General features: G+C 39.6%; 1 protein-coding gene across 2 annotated transcripts; it reads right to left on the bottom strand.

Moving 5' to 3' along the window:
* Positions 1-15: 15 nt before the first annotated feature.
* Positions 16-25,600, bottom strand: appb (amyloid beta (A4) precursor protein b). Of its 2 annotated transcripts, XM_041807482.1 has the most exons (18): positions 25,393-25,600; positions 20,029-20,196; positions 19,799-19,928; positions 19,068-19,180; positions 18,378-18,568; positions 18,065-18,291; positions 17,741-17,908; positions 13,399-13,532; positions 12,338-12,412; positions 10,530-10,688; positions 10,162-10,290; positions 9,882-9,981; positions 8,765-8,832; positions 7,364-7,502; positions 6,425-6,478; positions 4,594-4,685; positions 4,364-4,510; positions 16-2,046 (listed from the first exon to the last, which is right to left on the bottom strand). In XM_041807482.1, exons 1-18 carry the CDS (start codon positions 25,444-25,446, stop codon positions 1,945-1,947), a joined length of 2,250 nt encoding a protein of 749 aa, XP_041663416.1. In that variant the 5' UTR covers positions 25,447-25,600; the 3' UTR covers positions 16-1,944. The 2 variants fall into 2 exon arrangements, with proteins under 2 accessions (XP_041663416.1, XP_041663418.1); XM_041807484.1 differs by lacking the exon at positions 17,741-17,908 and having other exon boundaries at positions 25,393-25,599.
* Between the last annotated feature and the right edge of the window lie 289 nt (positions 25,601-25,889).

Genomic DNA, 25,889 nt, shown 5'->3' with positions numbered 1-25,889 from the left:
AACAAGAAACATGGGTACATTCAAAATTTTATTCATGGTATAGTGGGTGTAGAAAGCATTTCTCACTCTAAGCAAATGATTCATTTAACTACACATAGAGGAAGGTCGCTGGATCAATTAAACAAAAACTTTTGTTTTCAACACTAGCATCAAAAGACACCCAGATTGAGCATAATTACAAATTTTAAAACATTCACCTGATTAAGAGCTTCAATTGTGTCTGTACATGTGTTGACATAATGCAGAGAGGTGATATGTGTTGTATTTAATGGTATAAATGCAAAAGATGCATGTCACATTCATGTGGCTTTAGCTTAATTCAATCAGGGAAAAGTGTCTCTACACTGGTGCGGTCTTTTTCTCATTGATATTAATCCTTCATAACTCCATGAGACTGGTGAGAAGACAAACATGCAGGCAAAGAAGAAATAATCCACTAGAAGACAAACACTGTACATGTATACACAGGAGATGTAGAAAAATAGAATGTGTGTGAGATTTGGTGAAGGAATGTGCACAAAGATGTGGCCCTCTAGAAAATTCTTCTCATCTCTGCTGGCCCAACAAGTGCTGCATTGTACAATATTGCTGACAGTCAGAAAGAGTGCATAAACAAGAAAAAAGAGGGCTAGAAAGAAGGAGTGAACAACAAAAAAAAATGACTGAGGTGGAGCTTGATAATGAAACTGGGCCAGAGAGAACCATATCTCCATCTTCTAAATATTTACATACCGGAGAGAGAGTGAAATGATGACTCTGGAATGATACTTTCAGAAAACTCCTCTATAGCTTCACTTATATTCTCATTGTAAGAAAAACCTGAAATGCAGCGGCGCAGTAACATCAGGGACTGAACAGCAATACTATTTGGTGATATAATCAGACTTAAGAGTGCATAGAACGCAAACAGTAACAAAATTGTCTTCCTTTCAGGTACTAGTACACTTCATATATTACATATAGAGCATTTTGCCCATGCAGCTAACACAACAGTGAAGCGTGGAGATGAGCAGAACAAGCCAAGAGTCAGTTAAAGCAAGTCTGTGTGAACAAAGCAGACCAGATTCTGAATACTCTTTTCTTCTTCATATCACAAGATCACAAAGAAGACACTAGAAATGTACAATCCTGCTAAAATATCTAATAGGAGGACCGCTCCTGAGGACCTCAACATACAGTTTACTGTATCTGTCATCAATATGCCATGCACTACATATACTTACAGCTAATCTCTCTTTATATATTACACATAAAAAATCAGACAACAAAACATTCAATATTTTTCGACTTTACATATTTTGATTATGGATATTTTTCTGCTTTTTTTCCTTTTTTGAAAAACAAACCTGAAACACGTGGGCTTTAATCGTGCGTAGAGGCGCTTTGAGAGCCCCTCCTCCCACTGCCAGCTCCAAGAGCTGTTATGTCATCACACTTCACACAGCTGTCAGCAGAGAGCAGCGGGGATGTTTGGGGCAGTTACAGAAAAAATGGAACAAACAGTTGGAGCAATAAGACCGGGAATTAAACTGGGGTTCACGTTTGTTGGTTCACTGCAAACGCACTACTGCGGTGACTTCATATAAATCACAAACAAGGTGGTGAGTACAAACACTACAATGTTTTGCTGTGATTGGCTAAGATGTGCAGGTGAAACAGGGCACCCTTGTCTGACCAATTGCAGGTAAATTTAAGCTCAAAGGGATGCTCTGTACATTCAGGGGATTGGGAAGCCTGTGTTCCATGCCATTGTCCTTTGGCCCAAACTCCTTACTGAAACTGACTAAAGAGCTCTTTCTTTTTCTTTCAGTCATGATAAAAATCTCTTTGCTGCTCTCAGGGTTACAAACTGAAGGTGCCAGGTCAAAGGGACCAGAATGGAACAGACCTTAGGAGTGAGAGTTGGGTTTGGATGCGCCTGAAAAAACGCTGATCAGCAGTTCTTTAATTCTGCATTTGCTCAAAGAATTTGTAGGTGGGGTTCTCATAGCCGTTCTGCTGCATCCTGGCCAGATGACGCTCCTCTGGTGTGACAGCTGCATCGACCTGCCGACCAAGACAAGGAGGAGGGTTAGTACCAAAAAAAGACAGTGGATGCAAAGCAGGGGTCATCAACTCCACTTTCACGAGGGCCAGCTTTTCTTAACCAATGCTGTGGGGGCCAGACATTGAAATAAACTGAAAAAGAATCAATTTCTTTTTTTCTTTTTTTTTTCTTTTTTTTCAATCGATACTGACATACTCTCTAAAACATATGATTTCCTTCCAAAATTAAAGAAACTTTAAGCATTTAAGAGTGAGATCAGTCCCTATCACCTATACTGCAGTCAGCCACAAGGGGGCACTTGAGATATTTTAGCTACATATTTCTGGAGCCACTGTGATTTCTATCATAGAGTTTAATGCTAATATGCTGTGTTGTGATTGGCCAAAACCATGCAGGACACAGATCATCTGTGAAGACTCTCAGAGGGGGAAACTGCACTCTCAAAAAGCCTAATGTGGAAAGTTGAGGCAAAAAAATGCAACTTTAATCAAGACAACAATAAGTCAGTGTTTTCCATGCAAAATTGCCAAAATACTAGTGTGCTTCTTAGCCACTAGTTTGATGGTTTTGTTTAACCCTTTCATCCTTAGGCCCTTTTTCAGTGTTAGAGCTTGAAAATGACATACCCAAATACAACTAAGTATTTCTCTGTAACTACAAAGTCTACATGAATCATTGTAAAAATAACTCTTTACAGATTTCAGCAGATGTGTAAAAATCCCTGTACTGGGGCGGAGTAAACAAAGATGGAAAATAGCATAACTAATTTTTTCTGCCTAAAATCTTTTACACTTGTAGAGTAAATATGTCATGTGTCACTGGCATGAAATGTAAAAGTATTGAGGGTGCCTTGTTTGCAGTAAAGTACTGTGTTTGGAGGAGCTGTAGTTTTTGACATCTTTTCACTCTTCTGGTTGCTGTCTGAGTTGTGTTTTGTTTAGGTGGAAAATGTGCTTGTTAGTTTGCCGTGATCTGTGGGCTTGTAACGATGTGTAACAGGACTCTGTTGATGGACTTTGAAACTGCCCTTTAAAGGTTTTCCTCAGAGGAGACCTAGCCCCAGATATGGGGCCTCTAGAGATGAAAGGGATACACTTTAAGAAAAAAGATAAACAAAAGCATGCCATATTTTTGCACGCTTAAATTTTCTGAATTTGATCATTCTCTAAGGGCTAGATGGGAAGCCGTGGGGGCCTAATGTGGACCCCAGGCCTCCAGTTGATGATCACTGATGCATAGGTTCTTCCTAGATGATGACACACAATAATGGAGAACTCCCCTTGGGGGGCAAAAAGTGATTTCTCCAAAGAGAAATGCAACCAAAAGTTTTAAGCTGTTTACAACTAAACCATGCATTCAAAGTGGTAAAATATTAAATTTCTTCATTCTTAAGCTACTTTTGTGTCCTGAAAGTGGTGAAATAACCAGGCAAACAATTAATAAGTTTAAAAAACTCACAGAGAAACAGCAGCAGGCAGGAATTAAAAAAAAAAAAAAGCCTTTGTCTAAAGTCTGGATGAGACACTTGAGTATGGTCCAATTTAGTTCGGTACAGTTTTGCTATGGTTTAGCAGAATAACTCAGATCTTGCCACTGTTTCCTTAGCTCCGTTTCATGAGGTCCATCTCACAAGGCCTTAGCTCCCTTTTTAGAGATCCAGATCATTTGGCTCAGCTCAGTAGAGCTGGTTGTTCAGCTCCTAAACGGAGCTTTACTTGGTACTAGTTTGGTTTTTTTTTTGTTTGTTTGTTTGTTTTTTAAAGATTTATTTTTGGGCCTTTTCATGCCTTTATTTGATAGAGCAAGGACAGTGGATAGACTCCGAAACAGGGGAGAGAGTGGGGAGAGACATGCGGTAGAGGGCCACAGGCCGGATTCTAACCCGGGCCATCCGTGTACCTGGGTAGCGCTTTAAACCACTCGACCATCTGCGCTCCTCCCAGTTTGGCCTTTTAAATGTGGATTAAATAACAACAAAGGATGAAGGGAAGGAAAGTGCACTTAAACAAGAGCTAGCTACCACGGCTAACATAAAAGAGTCGTTTCGTAGCACAGGCTCATTTGTGGATGGAGCATCATTACTCGGGCGCTCACCGCACCAAGGTTTATTATACACTTCATAATCACTGTTTTGTAAAGTGTAGAAATCGTACGCAATGTACGCACACATTTTCTGATGATAACTGCAGCATACAGATCCCTTTAGAACTTTAAAGTTCCTCTGTTCTATTCATCGCTGATGGCTGTCCCCCAATACCAGACATTCTGGATCATGTCATTGCAAACAATCTATAGATAAACAACTGATTCCATTACCTCAATAACACCATGGTGAATAGAAGTGTACTGTTTCTTCCTCAGCATCACTAAGGTAATGACAATGACGGTTGCTATGACAACGCCTCCAACCATAAGTCCAATGATTGCGCCTTTATTGGACCCGACATCCTCAGCGAAAAACACCTGCAACCAAAACATAAACCAATTAGTGTCCACAAACTTTAAATGACATGAGTTGTGTGTGTGGTATTACAGTGGCTTCATACAAGTTTCTGATGGTAGACTTCATATCCAGTGCTCTGCCTCTCCTCAGTCTCCATCCTCACTTCAGGCATCTCCTCCGGCTTCAGAGCTGAAACTGAAAATAAAAGAAGCATACATTAGCATGTAATGACATTTAGCTGATAATTACTCTATGTTTATCCGTATGGAGACAAGAATGAAGCATGTAAACTGTTGCTGCACTCTAAAGCATGTATAGCCTCACTCAAAAGTCTCAGATCATCAAACAAATTTGACAAAGACAAAGATAAGTAAGCCATTTTGAATGGTGATTTAATTTATTAAGCGAAAAAGCAACCCAAACTACCTGGTCCTATGTATAAAAAAAAAAAAAAAAAAAAAAAAAAAAAGTAATTCCTTCCTGAACTAAATAACTGGTTGTGCAGAACTGTCCTAACTCAGCCACATTGGAGGGTTTTGAACATGAATGGCCTGTTTAAGATCATGCCCCAACATCTCATTTGGATATACTGTAAGTCCAGAATTTGAGTAGACCACTCCAAAACTTTCATTGTGTTTTTTTCAAGTCATTCAGGGTGGTCTTGCTGGTGTGTTTCTGGGTCATTGTCCTACTAAATAACTCAAGAGTGCTTGAGCTTGAGGCCATGAACTGATGTCCGGACAGTCTCTTTCAGGATTATCTGGTAGAGAGCAGAATTCATGGTTCCGATTATGTTAAGTTATCCGTGTCCTGAAGCAGCAAAGCAGCCCAGACCATCACACTACCACCACCACATTTGACTGGAGGTATGATGTTCTTTTTAATGCTTCTGGACTGGACTTTGTTGTACGAACTGAAAAACACAGGAAACACAGGAAATCTGGCCGCTATAAGCCTGTGACACTGGAAAATAAAGGAATGATTGTGGTGTTGTGGGAGTTGGGTTTTTTTTGAGTAATGTACATGTCATACCTGCTCTGTTCCTGTTTTGTTAGTTAATTTTCAAATTGGAAAAACTATGTTACTGTTATGCTTTGTAAACAATATACCATCGTTGTAAGAACTTAAGAACCTTAATAAAAAGCGAATAGAAAAATGGTTAATACGTGATTTAATAAGGGGTGGCAATTACTTTTCCAAACAGGGCCAGATAGGTTTGTATGGCCTTTTTCCCTTAAATAATTAAATCATCATTTAAGAAGAGCATTTTATATTCACTAGTCATTTTTGTGTGATATCATAATTCATTTTATGATCTGAAACATTAAAAACCTGACGACAATGAAAGGACTAAACACAGATTACAGGAAAAATAGTACAAAATGAAAAACGGGAGCTTGAGTCCTCTTAAAAAATTAATTCAGTTTGATTTTAGAATGAGCCCAGTCTGGATCCAGTCTGAACTCTGTTGGTAAAACATTCCAAATCCATCATGTTTTCTCTCAATCAGTTTCAGTTTGAACATTCTCTCAGTTAGAGAATGGTGATTTCCCCACTGGTTATTTAGGTTAATGCTTAATAATGTTCTGTGTTGGAAAAGTTAAGGGTAGAAATTTTGTTTATCAAGATTATCTTCACAAAAGAAAACTACCTTCATACGATCGAAAGTAAGAAGCTTATCTATTAAAAAATCTCTTCAGCTCAGACCTTATCTCACAGAAAAGTCTTTAAAAATCCTCAGACCTCTGAATCGGAAATTGCAAAAATGCTACATCATTTCCAGGTTTCAGGACTCATCACTGGAGCACTTGCCAGAGCCCAAGAATACTCAACTGGTGGAGTAAAACAGACTGTAGTAGGAATGGTCCCTTATCCTGTCAAATGTGAAGCATTTGGCTGCAGTCAAAGTAAAAGTAACATAAACACAAACTCACCGGGCCGTGTGGGGAGTCCTCTATCTGGAACAGGACGAGCATCTACAGGCTCAACTGCAAAACAACAAATTAAAAAAAAAAAGATATACATTAAATTGCCAATCCCTTAGATCTCATTTAGTGTTAGAACAAGGCTCAATCTTAATAAACCTTTGACCCTACCTCTTAGCCTTATCTCTATGTTTTGTATATTTACATGAAAGGAGTAGATTATCCTGATTCATGTTTAAATTGAGGGGTAGGGCGAAGTGTTAGGGCTACATGACCCCTCAAAGGGAAAAAATTTCCAGGCCTAGTGTTATAGGAAATCTCGCAGAAGGCACTGGCAAGATTTTAAAATTATGAGTTCAAAGTTAAAATGCATTATGGTCCTTTTGATTTCAAAAAAGCCTTTTTTAAAATCACTTACAGTAGAATTGTCCAGTATTGTCATTCCATCTGTTTACACTATGCTGATGACATACCAAGAACTTGTAGGGTCAACCCATTTCTTATGGGGAAGATTTCACCACTACCCCTCCGTCTATTCTCTATTTAACTCTGTTCTAAGGGGCAAGGGGGCTCTCGAATTAGGTGGTAGGGATTAAAGTAAGACATGGGACTGAATTCGAGTGTAAGGAAACATTTTAGGGCATACTAAATACAAGGAGAGTCTGACTGATAACCACAGGGCTTTTTATATAACTGCTATCACAGGCAGGGATGTCAGATTCATGTCTATACTGTATATTGTGGGCTTTCAAATCCATAGAAATCATCTACATGCTAAAAATTAAAGATACATGTTCATAAAATAAGATTGTGGTTACTCTGCAAGATTTTTTTCAGTTCTAATTCTATATTAAGTGGCAATACTCTCCAATTTTACTTTAACTCAACGGTTTTTTTCACACAATGAGAATTTGATTTAACATTTAGGTGTGTGTGTGTTTTTGTTACCATGGTTCTCTGTGTTTGGCTGGTTAAAACTCTCAGGGTGGATAAAGCCCAGTCCATCCAGACCAGGATCCATAGGAGCTGAGCTGTAGGCCTGATCAGGCATGAGAGCATCATTACCATAACTCACTCTGCCGTCCACCTGCAAACAGAAGAAGATGAGGCTACAGTCATCTTTAAAATACACTGCCTGGCCAAAAAAAAGTCGCCACCTGGATTTAACTAAGTTAATAGGTACAAGGCTTCTATTGAATAATTACTGCATGGGCGATTCTCTTTCAGCTGGCAACAAGTTATTTAACCCCAGCTGATGCAATGAGTAACTTCTCATTTCTTAAAAAATGGATTTTTTCTTCCCTAATGGCACGGGCATATTCCAAGATGACAATTCCAGGATTCATCAGGCTCAAATTGTGAAAGAGTGGTTCAGGGAGCATGAGACATCATTTTCACACATGGATTGGCCACCACAGAGTCCAGACCTTAACCCCATCTGGGATGTGCTGGAAAAGGCTTTGCACAGTGGTCAGACTCTCCCATCATCAATATTAAAATTAATGCAACACTGGATGGAAATAAATCTTGTGACATTGCAGAAGCTTACCGAAACAATGCCACAGCGAATGCGTGCTGTAATCAAAGCTAAAGGCGGTCAAACGAAATATTAGAGTGTGTGACTTTTTTTTTTTTTTTTTTTGGCGACTGTTTTTTTTGGTCAGGCAGTGTATAATCCAATCCAAAGGCAAATGCACAAAATGTAAAGCTTAAAACATCAAAAGGAATTCAATTAGCTGATGTAACTATAATAAGATAAAAACACCTTTTTTTCTACAATTGTGATCTACTTGACTAAATGTTCTTTCTTTCAGATATTGAACTCTCCTGGAGATCATTTTATAATTTCAGCTTATTCAGTGTGAGGACTTTCCCTCTATGCATTCACCCTTCTCTTTTTTGCATGTGCCTTTAAAACATAGTCCAAAAACCTATTTAACTCTTTGCTATGCTCTGGCTGTTTTTAATCCACCTTTCTTGAAAATTTCCCCAAATTTTCAGGGTGAACTACATGTGTGAATGCTAATACCTGGATTTCTCACAGCTGGGATGAAATGATTTATATCCTGCCACTGCTGCAACAAACTCAATCCTCGTACATTTAGTGAAGCTGCTTCTTACTCTTTTCTTCCTTCCAGGATGTTCTATCCTCTCATTCATTAATACTGTGAACATACCCAATTTCTATACATGTAGCACTGGTATAAAAGTAAAAACTGTCTTCTTCATAGCTTCAATCTGCTTTGTCTGCCATCTTGGATATGTGCAGCAGAGGTGATTCTATTTATACATGTGCAGTTTATACAGGACAGACTCCATGCATATGTGAGTGGGTGCACATCGACTCACCCTCCCATCGCTCTGCAGGGAAGAGACTTGCTGAGACAGCTCCGACTGAATCCTCTGCACTATAATAGCTGAGAGAAAACAGAAAAAGAGAGCATAAGAGAGAGAGATGGAGCATGAAGATAGATGGGAGGATGAAGAGAGGGAATGAAAGGGATTTTTAAAAGAGCATACCAGGTGAGGTCCATACAGTGTCCTGAATACTGAAGACAAACTAAGAAGAGGAAAGCTGTGTTGTCAGCATACCATGCACCACTAGATGCCGGACATGCTGATGAACTTGTTTTCATCCTAACTCAGCACTATAGGACGTTGTAGGGTTACATAATTGAGTTTGTAGCAAAGTAGTAAATGTAAAGATGATTATGCTCAACAGTTTCAATGTGAATGCGTTTATCTCCAAAAAAAGGAGAAAAAACAGACTGCTGGATCTAGCTGAGATCACAGCAAAACACAAAACTGAAAATGGATAAACAGAAAATACACGTTCAATGTCATCTTATGTGAAAATGAAAGAAAATGTTTTGCTTTGTTAAAGGAAGTAGGCCATGACCTTTATACTTAAAAGCAGCTGTAGAGGCCAATCTGAGCTTTAACATCTAACATTACCATGCCTGGGTTTTGGTTTCAATGCCATTTGCAGTGTTGCTAGCTGGTGGTCTTAAAAATGACAAATACAGGACCAAAAAGTTAGACATTTATATACAATTTTAGAGTAAACTTAAACAAAAACATTTTTTCTCAGAGCAAATGCTTTTTTCTTGAATATCTTAATTTGTTTGCTCAAAACCTCAAACCAAAACATGTGCTAAGTATCAAAAAAGTCAGAAAATCTAAGCCTGTACAGTAGTCATTATTGCTGAAAAAACATTTTAACATAGGCAAAACAAGATGAATAGGTTGGTTTTATCATATCTGTCAGATATATTGTCCTCTGTATGTGTCTGTACTTTATGAGATGGAATTAGCATTTTTAAAAAGATCACATTAAAATCAAGAAAATAAACATGATGGAAAAGGAATTTTGATGCTACTGCCGTGTTCATTAGCATGGAGAACAAAGTGTCTTCAGACTAGGCAGCTTTCTAAAGTTCATATAAAATATTAGTCCAATACTCACCAACTTGGTTTTGAATCTCATTCGCCACACTCGGTACTTTGTAGAGCAGACCCAAAGACTGATTCATCCTCTCATCAATCACCCGAAGGTGGGTCAAAACCTAAGGAAAGTGTAAAGAAGTTCCTGTTCAATCTTGAAACAGTTATCTTCTTCAAGGACTGATCAGTTCAATTGTTGAAATTAAAGCCACAGTCACTCTAAAAAAAATACGATCATTTCACCATATCAAAGGTTTGCTTCTCCTGAAGTGTTTAGAGTGGATATGTTTGAGGTTTAGTACCTGAGGTCGGATCTGTGCTGCTTTCTTGGGATCGACAGTGCGGACGTGTTCGTAGTATTTCACTGTGTGCTGCCTGTCCTTCTGCTCGGCACGCACGTACTTCTTCAGCAAGCTCAACACCTGACGAGCCTGGTAATGCCAGGGATGTTCAACGTTAGTACATTTACCACCATACAAAAAAACTACTACTGTATGATGTGATGATGCCATTTTAACCCCATTTCTCTGCGTAAATAAACATGCTTTTGCTACATGTCTCTAATCATGCCTTAGTAAATGGACCACAAACACACCCATGACTAACAGCTCTGCTTTTTCAAAGAGAAGAGGTATATGTCTGCTTTGTGCATGTTTCTTTTTGTGTATACCCGTGGAGGGTTGGCCTGGAGGGCACTGAGGTAGTTTTCCAGAGCTAGGCGTCGGCGGCTGTTGAGGAGTGCCTCCACTCTCGCCATGTGAGTCTCTACAAGCTGCTGCCTCTCTCCTTCTGCCTCACGTTCCAGAGCCTCCACCTTTTCCTGGAAATGCTGCAGATGGGAGAAATGGACAGACCAGACACTCATTCATTTTGTCTGTGTAGCTATTTATGAATACAAACATTTACAGTACAGCTTTTATTGTGGTCTGTGTCAGTGACAAACTTAATTGCAGGGCAATCAGAGGAGCCATAAAGCAATCCCTTGGGCTAGACTTTGGTATAAGTACCCGCTGAAAACGTTCAGCTACAAGTAGAAAAGATAACTAAATATTTTTATGGGTATAGGCTCAGGTGAAAATAAATAAAATGCAGGTAGGTGGCAGGTGACAATAATAAAAAAAAAGAGAAAACCATAGGCTATATGGCAATGATTTGGCATTCTTTTTTAATCAAAGTAAGTGAACACTGTCGATGATCAGAGTTACATCCTTGAAGCTATGAGGTGTTTTTGGGCACATTTTTTCTCTGTAGCTCATGTGGGAGTTGTTCTTGGGCAAATGCATCTTAAGAGCCTGAGGGAATTGCTCAGAAAGTGCTTAACTTGCACAAGCAAGTTTTCAGTTTTAGGCTAATCTTTCACAGTTTTTGGTTATACTGTATACAAGTGGGCATTTGTTTTAAAGGGCGCGTGTAGTCAATGCTGTATGCATGCATTTATGAATGTGTTTAGGTGTCTTATTTACCACTGCATATCTGTAGGTCTGCCCACAGAATTGGCTGTTGGATGAGTGCATTTTTTAATATTAAACAACTAAAAAAAATCATAACTATAATAATACCTTCTGTCAAAATTAAAGAAAAAGTTACAGATTGGTGATAATTTTACTCTGTGGTCTTAATTCTATTGGCATTTCTGCAAGGTAGCAAAACTCTCTTTTTTATCATCTTAGAAATATTGTAAATGTTAGACCCATTTAACCTAGCTGGATACAAAAGTGCAGACATATGCCTTTATTTCCAGCTGTGCAGATTATTGCATGTCTTAGTTTATTCTTCTCTCCAAAACTCTTAAATACTTTAAATGATTTAAAATGCAGAAACCTTGATTTTACTCTCCAGTTCTTTTCACTCCACTAGAAAGCAGTCATATTGAAAATTGATTTTAATAATTTTCTTTGATTCATCTGTAAGGCCTTGCATAATTCAGTGCTGAGTAATTATCAACTGCTATTGTGTTTGCAATCTTTGTTTATCATCTTTGCATGAAAAGCTAAACATAAGGATTATTACCTTTATTACAACTTCTCAAATTAATAAGCAGAATGAAAACCTGTGAATCTAAAAATTATTTTTCATCTCATTCTAATCCAGTTTAGAACTTTTAATGACATTGTCATTGATAAAACTACTTTAATGGTTAGATATGGGCTTTAGCCTTTAGATCACAAACAAAAAATCTGAAACCTAAAATGCCACTTGCCTGCAATCTTCCAAAATCAATAAATAGGTTTCTTAGTAGTAAAATCCTAGGTACCGGACTTCAATGTAAAAACTGAAGCTCCTCTTCTGCTGCATTTCTTACAACAACTCTGCACCTCTCATGATAACAGAAACCAAGTATTTTTATACCATCAAATAAAAATGACGGGATAGAATTTCTATTCCTGTTGATAAACAAACACTGATACTGATGTAAAACCTCTTTGACTAAACAAGGATTGTATGAATGAAACAAAAACACAAAGGTGGGTTTCCTACCTGGATGACTGCTTTCTTGTCGGCACGAGGAAGGCTCTTGGCTTGTCTCTCAGCCTCTTCCCACTCCCTCATCACCTGCACAAAGTGAGGAAAAGTAACTTTAATATTTTGATAACTTCAGCTTGTGTTACACTTTGAAGAGGGAGGGCTTATTGCAGTTTAATTCTGAAATAAATATAATATACTTGTCATTGATAAATGCTTAGAGAAAAGACAGCTATTACGCCTCAATTATTCCCCCTTATGCTCTTGATAAGATACATAACCTTCTACATAGCCTTTAGTTGCCACAGCATCGCCACCTTCAAGAGATCCAAGCTCTGTACATGCAACACTGATGCTACCTATCCTACCACATGGCCCCTCTTGGGGCACCTGATCCAACTACGTGGGAAGCAACAGCGTGAAAATCACTTGGGTTACCAAGTGAAAACCTCCCTTCACCAGTGTTTCATCTAATGAGTCTCACAACTCTTTCAGGAAGCCAAACAATGAACTCTGACATCCAAAAGGATTCACTCCAAGCTAGCTCCGACCAGCAACAATACCGACATGAAGACCTTCTTTGTCTTACCTATTCTACCACATGGCCCAAACAGCACCGTCACCTGGAACAGACCCAGGCTCTGCACATGTAAGCTACAGATAGTGACAACACTGATGCCACCTACCCTTGCACATGGTTACTGATATCCCCTAATAAACAGAAGTTCCTGATGCCAACATTGCAAACGAGAAAAAACTGCAAAGAGAACCCAAAAGAATACAGAAAGACACTCATCCCCACTACTTTGGGGTGTAGTTTGGGCTGAGGCTCTACCTCCCCCTACTTCCTCCTTTAACTCTCGGACTGGTTTAAACTGTTTTATCTGACATCTACTTTAGTGTCTTTCACAAACTCTGTCCCTGCATCCCAGCTCTCAGTCATGATGCTGCTGATCTTGCCATAAACCCCTATATAGCCAACTTCAACCAGATGAACCCTTACTTTCCATCCTCACTGTTTAGCTTTTGCACCAAAACCTGCATGTCTAAGCATAAACCCAAACACACCAACTAACCTGGGACATCCTTTCACGGTGTCTGGCTTCCAGGCTTTCCTTTGCCTTCTGGAAATCAGCATGTTCGTTGTCGTCCCCTGGAGCTTCCAGGTAGCGATCCACAGCATCCGGAGGACTTGGTGCCATAGTGGGCACTGGAGAGGAACAAGAAGAAGGAATCAGTTACAGAGCAGGAAGAGGTTTTGATTCAAAGAGAAGGATAAAATGAAAACAACTTAAGAGGGCACATCATGATGCATCTGATCATAAGGCATCTGAAACAAAAAGCATTCCAAAGAGGGCAACAGATTTCAGTGTTTCAGCGTGAGACGTCTAGACGAATGTAAGTGTTTTCAACACATACAAGAGGTTAGATACATACACAGATAAAGTTTAAATACTAACACAAATAATAGTGTATGGACAAACAGGTTATCAGGGGACACAGGTTGATCAGTTTCCCAGTACAAGTGCTGTGCGTATGCCTTTATTTAATGTGGGAGCCTGGAGATAAGATGAAAAGTGCTGAGTCAGCATCAGGGTAGATGCTGCACCACTGTGAAAGTGATGCTTCACTGGGTGGAAACTGCAAATCAACCCATTAACCTTTAAAGACACACATGTACAATCACATTCTGTAGACTGGTTAAGACTGGTTGAAGACTGTTGCAGACTATTTCAGGTCAGACTACAGAGCAAACACAAGACCTTGCAGCTGCAAGGCATGCAAACACATGTGTATGGAGATGCATGCAGATAGAGACTGACATTCAAAGGTCAGTATTCAGGCTGCCTCGTCCACATGCTGTAAGAAGTATTGGTTAGTGTAAATGGTTAGAAAATGACACACTAAGTCATTAAATGATGTTGAAAATGACAACAAGAGCATCATGGCTGCTTTCCAAAAGAGTGTGTTTAAAATAATTCTTTTTTTTATTTTTTTTTTACTTAAACTAAAACATTTAAACACGATCAGTTCAAATTTAACTCTGGTTATGGGATTTTCTAAGTGTGCTGCTGGTGATAATCTGCATCAGGATACATTACATTAAGATTGTTAATAATACAAGTGAAAATCAAACAATATAAATGCCAGTTTTGATACAAAAGAAACCAAATTCTAAGCCCTTAACACACAATATCAGATAATTTCTTGCTTCCAGTCAACAAAAATTGAAGCAAACATTAGCATCATTTTGATTGAAAAACCTTTGTCAACATATGTATTTTATTTACAGTGTTAAGGAGTTTGGCTGCATTTTTTTATGGATTTGTTCCTCCCTCATTCATTAAAGAGATGTTCTTTTAGAGCGCTTTTACACTTTTCTTATAATCAGTTATCATAAAAGGGATACTCTCTTGTATAAAAATAAATTGTATCAAAATACAATACAATCACAATGCTTCTTGCCAATATATCATGTACAGTTTGAAAGGCTGTTTATTTAACTTTTAAATGGTGCCACATTTGTAAGGTACATGCATTTATGAGATGAGCAGCAGAGCTGAGTATCTCAGTTGCACCTATGAAAAATTTGCCAAATCTTCTTTGCCAATGCCAAACAGCTCATTTTGCTGTTGCTATTGACTTGTTTTGAGCTTCTGGTACCACGAGGTGCCAGGTGACAATCAGGTGCTGATAGGCACCTAATTGTCAGCACCTGTGAGCATGGGCCCTGCTACAAGGGTCAGTCGGTTCCTGCTGATCTGAATGGGCCCATACAGGAGGGCAACTTCAAGCTGGTGTTCCACTTAGGAACAATAGGCTCTGTTCCAGACAATACAGAAAAGACTGCACTCGGCCAATCTTCAGTCTCATAGAGCTGCCAGGAGGCCTGCCATGACTGCCCTTCACTGTCAGGCCTGTTTGAGCTGGTGTTGGCAACACATGCACTGGAACCTGAGCATGTAAAGGAACGCTATGTTCAGTGATTAGTCCAGATTCTGCCGACAGCAGTTGGATCGCAGGGTCAACGTAAGGAGAAGATGCTGAGAATGCTATGCTGATTGCTGTACTGACAGAATAACACCTTTGGTTGGGGGTAGCTTGATGGTGTGGGGCGGCATCTCCTTCACTGGAAAAACAAGGCTCTTCATCATTGGAGGCAATCTGAATGCAGAGAAACTGAGATGAGATTCTGCAACCAGTGGCAATCCCATATCTCCACAGTCTAGGACTGAACTCTATCCTCCAAGATGACAACATTCTTCCCCACAGAGCGGGGTTTATCAGGGACTACCTCCAAAATTTGGGAGTAGAGAGGATGAATGGCCTGCCAGCAGTCCTGACCTCAACCCCACTGAACACTTATGGGATCAACTTGGGCGTGCTGTTCATGCCAGAGTGACCAACACAACCACGTTGGCTGACTTGTGGCATATGCTGGTTGAAGAATGGGATACCATCCCACAGCAGTGTGTGACCAGGCTGGTGACCAGTAAGAAGAAGAGGTGCCAGGCTGTTATGGCTTTAGACTTCAATCATCCAATCCAACAAACAATACCAGACAAGACTCAATGGCAGAGTGAACTGTCTGGCACTGGCTTAAAAGATTTGGCCCATTGTTCATGGGTATGTTCCTTACGAATGTATTACCATTTAAAAGAGAAATAAACAGGCTTTCTAACAGCATATGATTCATTGCCAAGAAGCGTTGTTACAACAAAAAAGCTATAAAACCAAAACTTCCTTACTTTTTGTGCTAGGTTAATAATAAACTCATTAGTAACAAATTCCAGGAAAACACCAAAACCATTATTGAACTCAACAGCTGCACAGTGCTGCAGTAATGAGTCCTAAAGCAGGACTAAATCTAAGACACAAAATCCATCTTTCATGTCTTACTAAAAGCAGCTCTTAAAAATGCACCTGGTACGTTTTCTTGCTGTAACCACTCAGACTTTGCAATTTGTTGATCACAAAAAAGAGGAAATCTTTTACAGAAAAGGTAAGAGCGCAGAATTAAAGTTGCAAGCTTAGTGTAGGTGATGCTGAAGTAAGTCAGCCAGACTGCATTTTCTTTGTTTTTACACATTATCTCAATGAACCAAACTTCTCAGTGTCATAAGCTTTTCTCACCAGGGCTTATATAAAGCAATCATCCAAGAACCCATGGAAAGAAAAACCCACAGTTTGTTACTGAGGGAAACTGTGCAATGCTAACATCTGGGTTCGCCGCTGAAAACATATCATCTCTGCAGCCCTCCATTTAAGTCTGATTTTAGGCTGGTAAATTATGCTCTCTGTGGACTGTGATAGCTGTTTTTCTTCTGCCTTGATTTAAACAAACATACTATTTTTATGATTCTAAAAAGATTTTAAATTCCTTTCTCCTTTACCATTGTTTTTTGTCATGCATTCCTCCTCTGTTGCCCAAAAGCCCCATTGTTACCGTCAAAAACATCTTAATGGGTCACAGGAAGAAATGTTCCTCCTTTCCAATGAACATCAGCATTCAGCTATGTGGTAAAGTTGTCAGGATACCTGAATTTTGAACATGTTTACAGTTACCAAAAATGACAAGCAAAACACAGTCCAAACTGCACTGCAATAATGAAAGTGTGCAAGAGTTTGCTTGCAATTCTCAACAGATTTATTCGTCCCCTATTACCCCTTGTTACGAAATTAACGTACCTTTTAAGTTTTCATATTTTTCAATACTGTTGCTAATCAAAATAATGGAGATTATCTTCATATGGTGGGATTTTAAAAAGTAGCAATATTTTTACAGCCTTACACTGATCAGATCAGTTATTTTACTGGTTGCTGCAAAAAAACAAGATATAACAGGAGAACCAAATATGTATTCATCTGAGGCTGAGGAGTTCCCAACAGATGCATTATTTAAGCCTGAATTAGTGATGTTAGCTAAAATGTACAGGGCTTAGATGTTCAAGGAAATAACCAAGCTTTAAAATGCATCTGAACGGCGTGTTTGTTATCTAGTTTTGGAGATCTACATCTTTTGTTAGAGGAGGAAATAAGCTTCTACTTATTAACAGACCAACAAAAGCTTTGTAGTTTTTAGTCTTTGTTAGGATTTGTTGACAGTTCATGTTGACCTCATTCAGACAAGTTTTCACCCTTATGAAAGATACACAAACAAAAATACAGAAAGATCACTGATTTGAAGCATTCATCTTTTACTATCCTGCGTAAATAATCCCATTATTTACAACACTAGACAGGAAGAGGAGTAATCTGTCAGTGCTAACATTGGTAAAGAGCCAAGAGACACTCAGGAAAGACACAGAGAGATAAATTAAAAGAGACATGAGACAATCTGTAACCAGCCTGAGGACAGGAACCAGGCTGCTTTTGTGAGCATTTCAGCGACTAGACAGTTCCAGTCCTGGGACTTACACGAACTGCTGCACACGGCCATGCAGTACTCCTCCGACTCAAAGTTATTCCTGTTGCCCCCACAGCCCCCAAATAAGAAGGGGGCACAGCGGCCCTTCTTAGGCACGAAGTACCAACGCTCCAGCATGGCGTGACATGGGCCTGACACAGCACGAGCCCAGCAAACAGCTGAGATGTACACACAGGCAAACGTCAAAATCAAACACAAATGAAAACAAAATGTGACATACAAAATCAACACCACTCAAAAAAAAAAAACATGATGAATACAACCGAAAAATAATCAATACATACAATAAAGTACAACTCAATGTCATGTCTTACCTCTGACAACTTCCTCAACTGACTCAGTGGTGGTTGTAGTGGTGGTAGTCATGGCAACATTAGCACTGCGCTCGTCACTATCACGCTCATAGATCACATCGTCTTCATCTTCATCCTCCTCGTCTTCTTCGTCACCATCTCCATTCTCATCCCTTTCAAAAGCCTCTTCATCCTCATCTTCATCATCTTCTGTGGTGGCAGGCTCAGCATCTGCTGGACGCGTCATGCTGCAGGAGAAGTAGTCAAATTAGTCCATGTTTTTTAAAAATGTGCGTGCATGTGCATTTATCTGACACTGGATAAAGGGTGATACCTGTTATCAGAGTATTCATTCTCAGCTCCCCCCCACCAGACATCTGACTCCTCCCCATCCAGCTCAATGCTGTCCACCTCTCGCTCCGCCTCTGCAGGACAGCAGACAAACTCCACCCCCCGGAAGCGATCGATACCACATGGCAACAGCATCCCATAGTCATGGAGATTCATGGAGCGGTCTCCACAGGACTAATGTTAAACACAGGCATAAATCACATCTTAACACAATTACTGAGAGGATCTTTGGTATAAAAACAGCTGTATTTAGTTATGAAAGTCATTCAAACTTTAGTCATTTTCTAAACATATGTTCTAGGAATGTTACAAAAAGAAACACATTGATCATACAACTTTCTGTGAGATCTTATGAGGACTCTCCACTGTTATAACTGTGATGTCTCACAGGTTTTATAACTGATTAAGGTTTGAAAGTCATCTTTTGGGTAGCCTGCCTGAATATCAAACAACACTGTTCATTATTCAACACCAAAAAAATCTTCTACTTTTGTTGCTGTGGTATTAAAACAAGAATCAATATTGATTCAGTATCAGTATATATTCTGGTATTGTGACAACCCTTGCATCCACGGAAAAGCAGACAGAGGCTGAAAGAGGAATTCATTAACATATAAAAACACAGTAAAGTCCATACCGTGGCATTAAATGATATCATATAGTCCATTCTCACCTCTTTGGCTACAGTGTGCCAGTGCAGGTGGCTCTCACATTGGTCCATACGCTCCTGGTGCAGGAACTTACACTTGTCAGGAACCAGCAGGGCATCACTCACAAACTCCCCAACTTCAGTGGAAAAAAAAAATATTTGCTTATAATAAAAATGCACAGCTATACTGAGAAACACCAAGCAGCAACCTCCAGTCCTGAAAAATGAAGCCAATGCAGAAGTGCAAAAAATAGCGACACAGCAAGTGTCCACTAAATGCTGGCAGCAGGAACACCTGATGTCACATACACAATGCATGTTAAAAAAAAGCGTTTTTTTTTTCCACACAAGAAAAAAACTAGTTTACAGCCTGGTTCAGAAAACGAAATGTGTCTGATTAGCTAATGGCTCCATGTGCACACACTGTATTTTTTTTTTTGGGGGGGGGGGGGTGTACCACAGTCGTTTCAATTATATTTAGGATAAACCTCACTGCGCACTGATTGGCACATCTCATTTGACAGACAGATAGCTATACAGGCAGATGCTACCTATCTGTCAACCAGAAGGCTAGCTTTAGTGATAGCTTAGCTGACAGGAAATCGAGCTCAATGGGCGGGCTCTTGTCTGCCGTTAGGTTGATCCAAAGTTTGGTTGAGACAGCAATTTCAATATGGATCGGCTTCAAAAGCTGTTTGAGTCCATCTATTGTAACCAAATGGTTGGCGTCACAATGTGTTATAAGAAATGCTTACCCAGGCAGCGGTATGGCACTACGATGTGTGTGTGACTGTGGCATTGTTTGCGGCCTTTCTTGCACCAGTTCTGGATGCTGACAGGCTGATTGGCTTCCACAACATTTGTGATTTGCAGCTCAGGGTAAACCTGGAGACCAAAAAAAAAGACATTTTTGTGTTTTTTTTTCATTCATCTTTCTTGATGTGTTTCTTAGCATCTGCGCTGCCATCCAACTCTGATTTTGTACCTCTTGGCAGTACTGAAGGATTCCCTCCTTAGTGCCAATGCAGCTCTTGGTTCCAGTGGGGTCCGACTCCCATTTGCCACTCTGCACATTGATGTGCATGTTGAACTTCCCACAGAACATGGCCACCTGCGGCTCGGTTAGTAAACCCACTGAGTCATCAGCAGGAACCTGAACAGAGTAGGGAAAAGAGAGGACAACATTGAAGACTGATTTTAAACTGGCCTAAGTATAGCTTATCCATAAACATATCAGGATGCAGCTTGTATATGAAGATTATGTGCAGCCCTTTTTAGTTTATCCTACTTGCTCCACAAACATCTGCCTCTCTACACAGCACTGGGATTAATAGATCATACAAACAAAGACCACTTTAAAATATGCTAGAATATCATTGCACATTATTATACACATTCAAAATGATAATATTGCTGGTGTTAGCCTTAGCAAGGAAGGATACTTCGTTTCATCCCTTGAGCCCATAAGCCAGAGCGTTAAGCATTACAACCACAGGGCAGAACATGTGCCTTTTACAACCCTGGCTTATGAAGTTTTATTCATTTCCTTTATCAGAGAAGGTGCGGTGAGAGTGTGGAGGAAGAGAAAAGAGAAGAACAGGCTACCCAAACTTCAAATATGAGGGAATATAATCTCTTATGAGTAGACTGCATTTGGCAATGTAATATGCAATATGACAGAGCTGTCCATACTTGAGGCTTTCTTTCCTTTGTTTTTGTGAAACAATAAGTGGATGTGTTGTCACTTTTTACATTCAGGGCCAGATATGTTGAGGTTGACACCGGATAGACTGAGAGCCTTCTACAGAGCCAGCTGCATCCAGTTTTCATATGACTTAATGTGACTATGTTTGACTTTCAATTTTTGTATACGAGCCAATGATGAGTACATACAGGATAGTCCATTGTTCTCATCTGCTGAAACACTCTCTTACACCTCATCAGCCATTTGTATGATGTTACTCATGATCTGGTTTGATATGAAATAATTTTTTTATTTTTTAACTTGAGTGTAGGGATATCACGATTACCCTTTTTCACGATTAATCGCGGTAATAAACTTTACAACTAGTTAACCGTAACGTTTCCTAAATACCGTAAATAAAGGGGCAGCTAAGCTGCTAATGGGCAGCTGTAAGCCAAAAGCTAGCTAGATGTCTTTTCCTTGTGTTTTCTCTTCACAGTTTCAAAAGAAATGTTCAAAAATATTTTTTGTAATGTAGTTTACAGAAAGAACCCTCCCAAGTCCAGGTAGAGGTCCTGTAGCCTTTATTTATGTTTTATCTGAGAGAAGTACATAGTTAATATGTAGCATTTATTGTTTACACAGCAGATGTGATTTTTGTTTATTTCCAAATGGGATTATTATCTTATTTCTTGTACTTTTTGGTTAATTTATATTGTTGCTATATTATTTTGTTATGAGAGCATCCAAAGACGGAAATAAATTAAAATTCAAGACCTATACGGACTGTTTGTGTGATTTTACTTATTCATGGTAGTGTGAAATTAATTAATGCAAAAATAATCGTGATAATCATAAAATCATAACTATTTCTCTGACATTAATCGTACCAAGAAAATCTGTAATTGTGACATCCTTACTTGTGCATAATATGGCACATCCATCTGGCGTATCCTGTGTGAAACACGTCAGCATAACAAAAAATGCTGCAGCACTAACAAGCTGGAGCATGAAGCCATACACAGAGCACCACAGGCTAAGAAAATGACAAAATAAACAATAAAACAGCTGTTTTAATACACAAAACATCTAAGCATTTGATTTTGGGGTCAAATATCTAATGGTAAACTAAGACGTGAAAATTCTGTATGTAAGGCCTTATGTGAAAATGTCAGAGATAAAAGTGAAACACTTGATACATACAATAGGTCTTAGGATTAGAGATGCACTGATAGGGAAATGTAGTTCAGATGCCAATGTTTAAAATATCAGCTTAGTCAATTGACAACAAAAAAGAAGTCCAACAGGTGACCTCTTCTGCCCAGTAAAAAAATTTACTTTTATTCAGCATTTAGCTGTGCTAGATGTTAGCACTAAACTGACAGGACTCAACAGATAAACAGCAGTTATGTCACATTATTTGCCGCTGGCTGATGTTTCTCAGCCCCTCTGATATTGGCTAATACTGATATTAAGCAATGTAGCTGTGCATCCTTTATCATGATACTGGATCACAACAAAATATTGTCACTATAGTTTTCTTTAACGTTGCGGTTAGGCCACTGCAATGTCTCTCTGCAGCCACAGTGATGTAAAATATACTATATGGATAAAAGTATTTGGCCACACCTGTTACATACTAAATTCAGGTGTTTCATTCAGACCCTTTGTCACAGGTGCATTAAATCAAGCACCCAGATGCAGTCTCCATTTGCAAACATTTGTGATACTAAATGGGTCATTCTGAAGAGCTCAATTACTTCATGCATGCTACTGTGATGGATGCCACCTTTGCATTAAGATGGTTCAGGAAATTTCATCCCTACTAGATATTCTGAAGTCAATTTTAAGTGATATTGTTAGAAAATTGAAGCATTTTGGAACAGCAATTCCATATAAGACCAAGACCATATAAATCACAGTTTGGAGTCAACAACTGCTAAGGCGCATGGTGCGTAAAAGTGATTTGACAGCTGAAGAGTTCTGAACTTCCGCTGGCATTAATGTAAACACAAAAACTTTGCAGAGGGGACTTCATAGAGTGGGTTTCCATGGCCGAGCAGCTGCATGCAAGCCTCACATCAGGGATAGTGGTATGGGGCTGTTTTTCAGGGCTTGGTTTAGGCCCCTTATCTTCAGTGAAGGGCAGTCTTGATGCTCCAGTATACCATGATATTGTGGACAATACTATGCTTCCAACTTTGTGGCAACAGTTTGTTAGAGGGCCCTTTTCTATCCTAACACAACTGTGCCCCAGTGCACAAAGCAAGAACTATAAAGACATGGTCTAATTAGTTTGGTGTGGAAGAACTTGACTGGCCCACAGCCCTGACCTCAACCCCATCCAGCACCTTTGGGATGAACTGGAACGGAGATTATGGGCCAGGCTTTCTTATCCAACATCAGTGCCTGACCGCTTAAATACTCCACAGAATGAACGAGCAAAATCTTGCAGAAAGCCTTCCACTAAGAGTGGAGTGTTATCGCTGCAAAAAGGGGGACCAATTCCATAGTAAAGTACATGTGTTTGAATACATGCCATAATCTTGATCTACCAAAAGTTCCTTATTGTCTTTCCAATTAAGGAAGCAGGATTCTATCCAATCAGGAAGTCAATTACTCTGAGAATAAGGCAGTACAGAAATGAAACAAAACTGTTCTAAATATAGAATAGGGAAATTTCCCATTTCTATTACAAAGCGCATATTGACGACAGATATTCTGAGAATAAGCATTTCAGTCATTTGCCAGCACTAACAATGAAACTAAAACATTTTTAAGTGACACTAATTATGTCTTATAAAGACCTTGACATTTCTGTTCAATCAAAATGGATTTTAAACAAAGTAATGCACTGTATATTTTAACCAAATTTAAATACTAAGCATTTAACCAAGTGAGTTACATCCCTAATAGACACTGAGCAAACACATCGCCATTCACTTGTGTCCTTCAAATCACGTTTCCTTTGAACACATTTTAGTCACGAGGCAAATCAAGTCAACTTCCACCAGTAAATGGCTTCTGAGCTCATTAGTGTAGGATTACACAGAGCTAACCAGTCCGACTTGATCCTGCATCAAAGGAAAAAGCTTAAAAAACGCTTGTGTGTGTGACTGTAGGGTACACTGGCAGCAGACTGGTGCTCAAAGGTTATCACATCGAGGTACTGCTGCTGCAGGGCCTCTGTGACTTTTAAACATTTCACAGGACACAAATAGACATACTGCAACACAATGGGTGGATCTAACTGGATTAAACAGTTGCCTGAAAAGCTAAACTCTAGACTTACATATTAGCTATATTTTCAATAGCGTTTCTATGGATACTGTAAAGTATTGCAGTATGACATTGGATATGGCTATGCCTTTATCAAAAGCAATTTTTTTCAATAAAACCACCAATGTAGTCTATCAATGCTGTACAATTCAAATAACACAGGCCTATTACTAGGTACAGTGCCATGCTGGTTTAAGTTATTTAATGCTACATGGTGTGTCCTGCGTAATTCCACTGTGGAGACATTTTTCACTGCAGCAAGCAGGGGCTATTGGGTGGAAAACCTAAGGCAGCCTTGATGATACATTAAGCATGAACAGTTGAAACACCTATATACAGTATGACATTTACAGAAAAAAACGCACTCTCATAATTATTTTCACATTTCCATTGAACTTATTCTGTTCATACAGCTCCTGAGCGTCTCTGTCAGCCTGCACAACAGCACAGGCTGTGGGCGCCATCTTGCTCATGTCAAACTAAAAGACTGCATCCTTTTTCCATTCTCCTCAGCACTATCCACATACTGCAGCTGAAACTGCTGGACTGGACCAAGAGTGCCAAGGCAACGTAGCTGCCCATTAAAACACAGAGCAGTAGCATAGCTAAAAAAAACACAGCCTTGGCATCAAAGGCCAGATGCCTCCCAATGTCACTTTCCATACGAGTGTTGTTTATATGGTGGATTTTTAACAGAGCAGACTGTCTTAAAACCCAAATGATGTTTGGTTTAGCTCATAGCTGTTGCCATGCCAGCCACTGTATGTTTCTAGAAAAAAGCTAGCTACCATAAATGCTATGATCTGTTAGCTGCGCTAATTCGGGGACATACCAAATCATTTTACTGACAATCGACAACAGCAACTATTCATCATATCCAGTATAATGACAAAACGCAGCGTCAAATGTCACCGGAGACCAAACCAAAACAAGTCAAACATGGCAGGTCAAAGCTGTCAATCACTGACATCTAAGGGCCCTGGTAGCATTGCTGGCATTTACAGTGCTTATTCTGCGTTGTAAACAACAGTACACTGTTAAACTGACAAATACAATGGACTTAAACGAGGCTGAGGCTTAACATTTAATAGCAAAAACGAACAGAAAGACCTGAGAGAAAAGCAGGCCTCTGTAGAGCTCGGTAATTACGTGTCCTCTGTGATGCTGTAACTGTTACATAGTTCTGTGACAAACGTTACATTTCTGACATTAATTCTTGACCGTCATTTGAAATGCGTCATTATTCAACTGCGACAAGGCGGTTATCGCTGTGGCTGGACCGTGAATCGTGCCAGCTAGTGTTTTTATAAGCTAAGGCCCACAGGAAAAGCGAAGCCAGGAAAAGGCACGGCGACACTGCCCTACAGATTTCTCCGCTTAACTTACCCCCGATGAGGTCGCGACCAGTAGTAACAGCAGAAACGCCGTGTGCTCCCCCATGCCGTCCTCCCGTTATCCAGCACCCCCGTTATGTCCGCGTTTGTTCCCGATAGAAAAAAACAATGTTTAACTCAGCTGCAAATGCGTCGACGCGGCGTCGGCTCGATGCTATCCCTCCCTGTTTGGATCCCGACGGTGTAGGCTGGAGGAGGAGGGAGGTGTTAGGATTAGATGAGGGTGGAGGGAGCGTGCGTGCATGCGTGCGCAGGCGTGCGTACACGCATGCACGTGCGCCAATGTGTATGTTGTTTTTTTCTTAGTGCGTATGTTTAATTTTACGCTTTGGAGAGAAAAAAAAACCCTTCACTAACTTACTTTTTTAATATGTTTACATGCAAGACGGGAAGGTGGGAAAGAAGCGACAGTGATTAGATTAAGATTGTTTTATGTTTCTGTGATATGTAGTAAAAATCAGTGTTATGACTGTTAATGATCACTCGTGT

Source organism: Cheilinus undulatus, linkage group 15 (genome assembly GCF_018320785.1).
Source record: "Cheilinus undulatus linkage group 15, ASM1832078v1, whole genome shotgun sequence".
NCBI classification, from domain to species: Eukaryota; Metazoa; Chordata; class Actinopteri; order Labriformes; family Labridae; genus Cheilinus; species Cheilinus undulatus.
The sequence above is the reverse complement of the archived record's forward strand: the minus strand, read 5'-3'. Positions and strand labels throughout refer to the sequence as shown.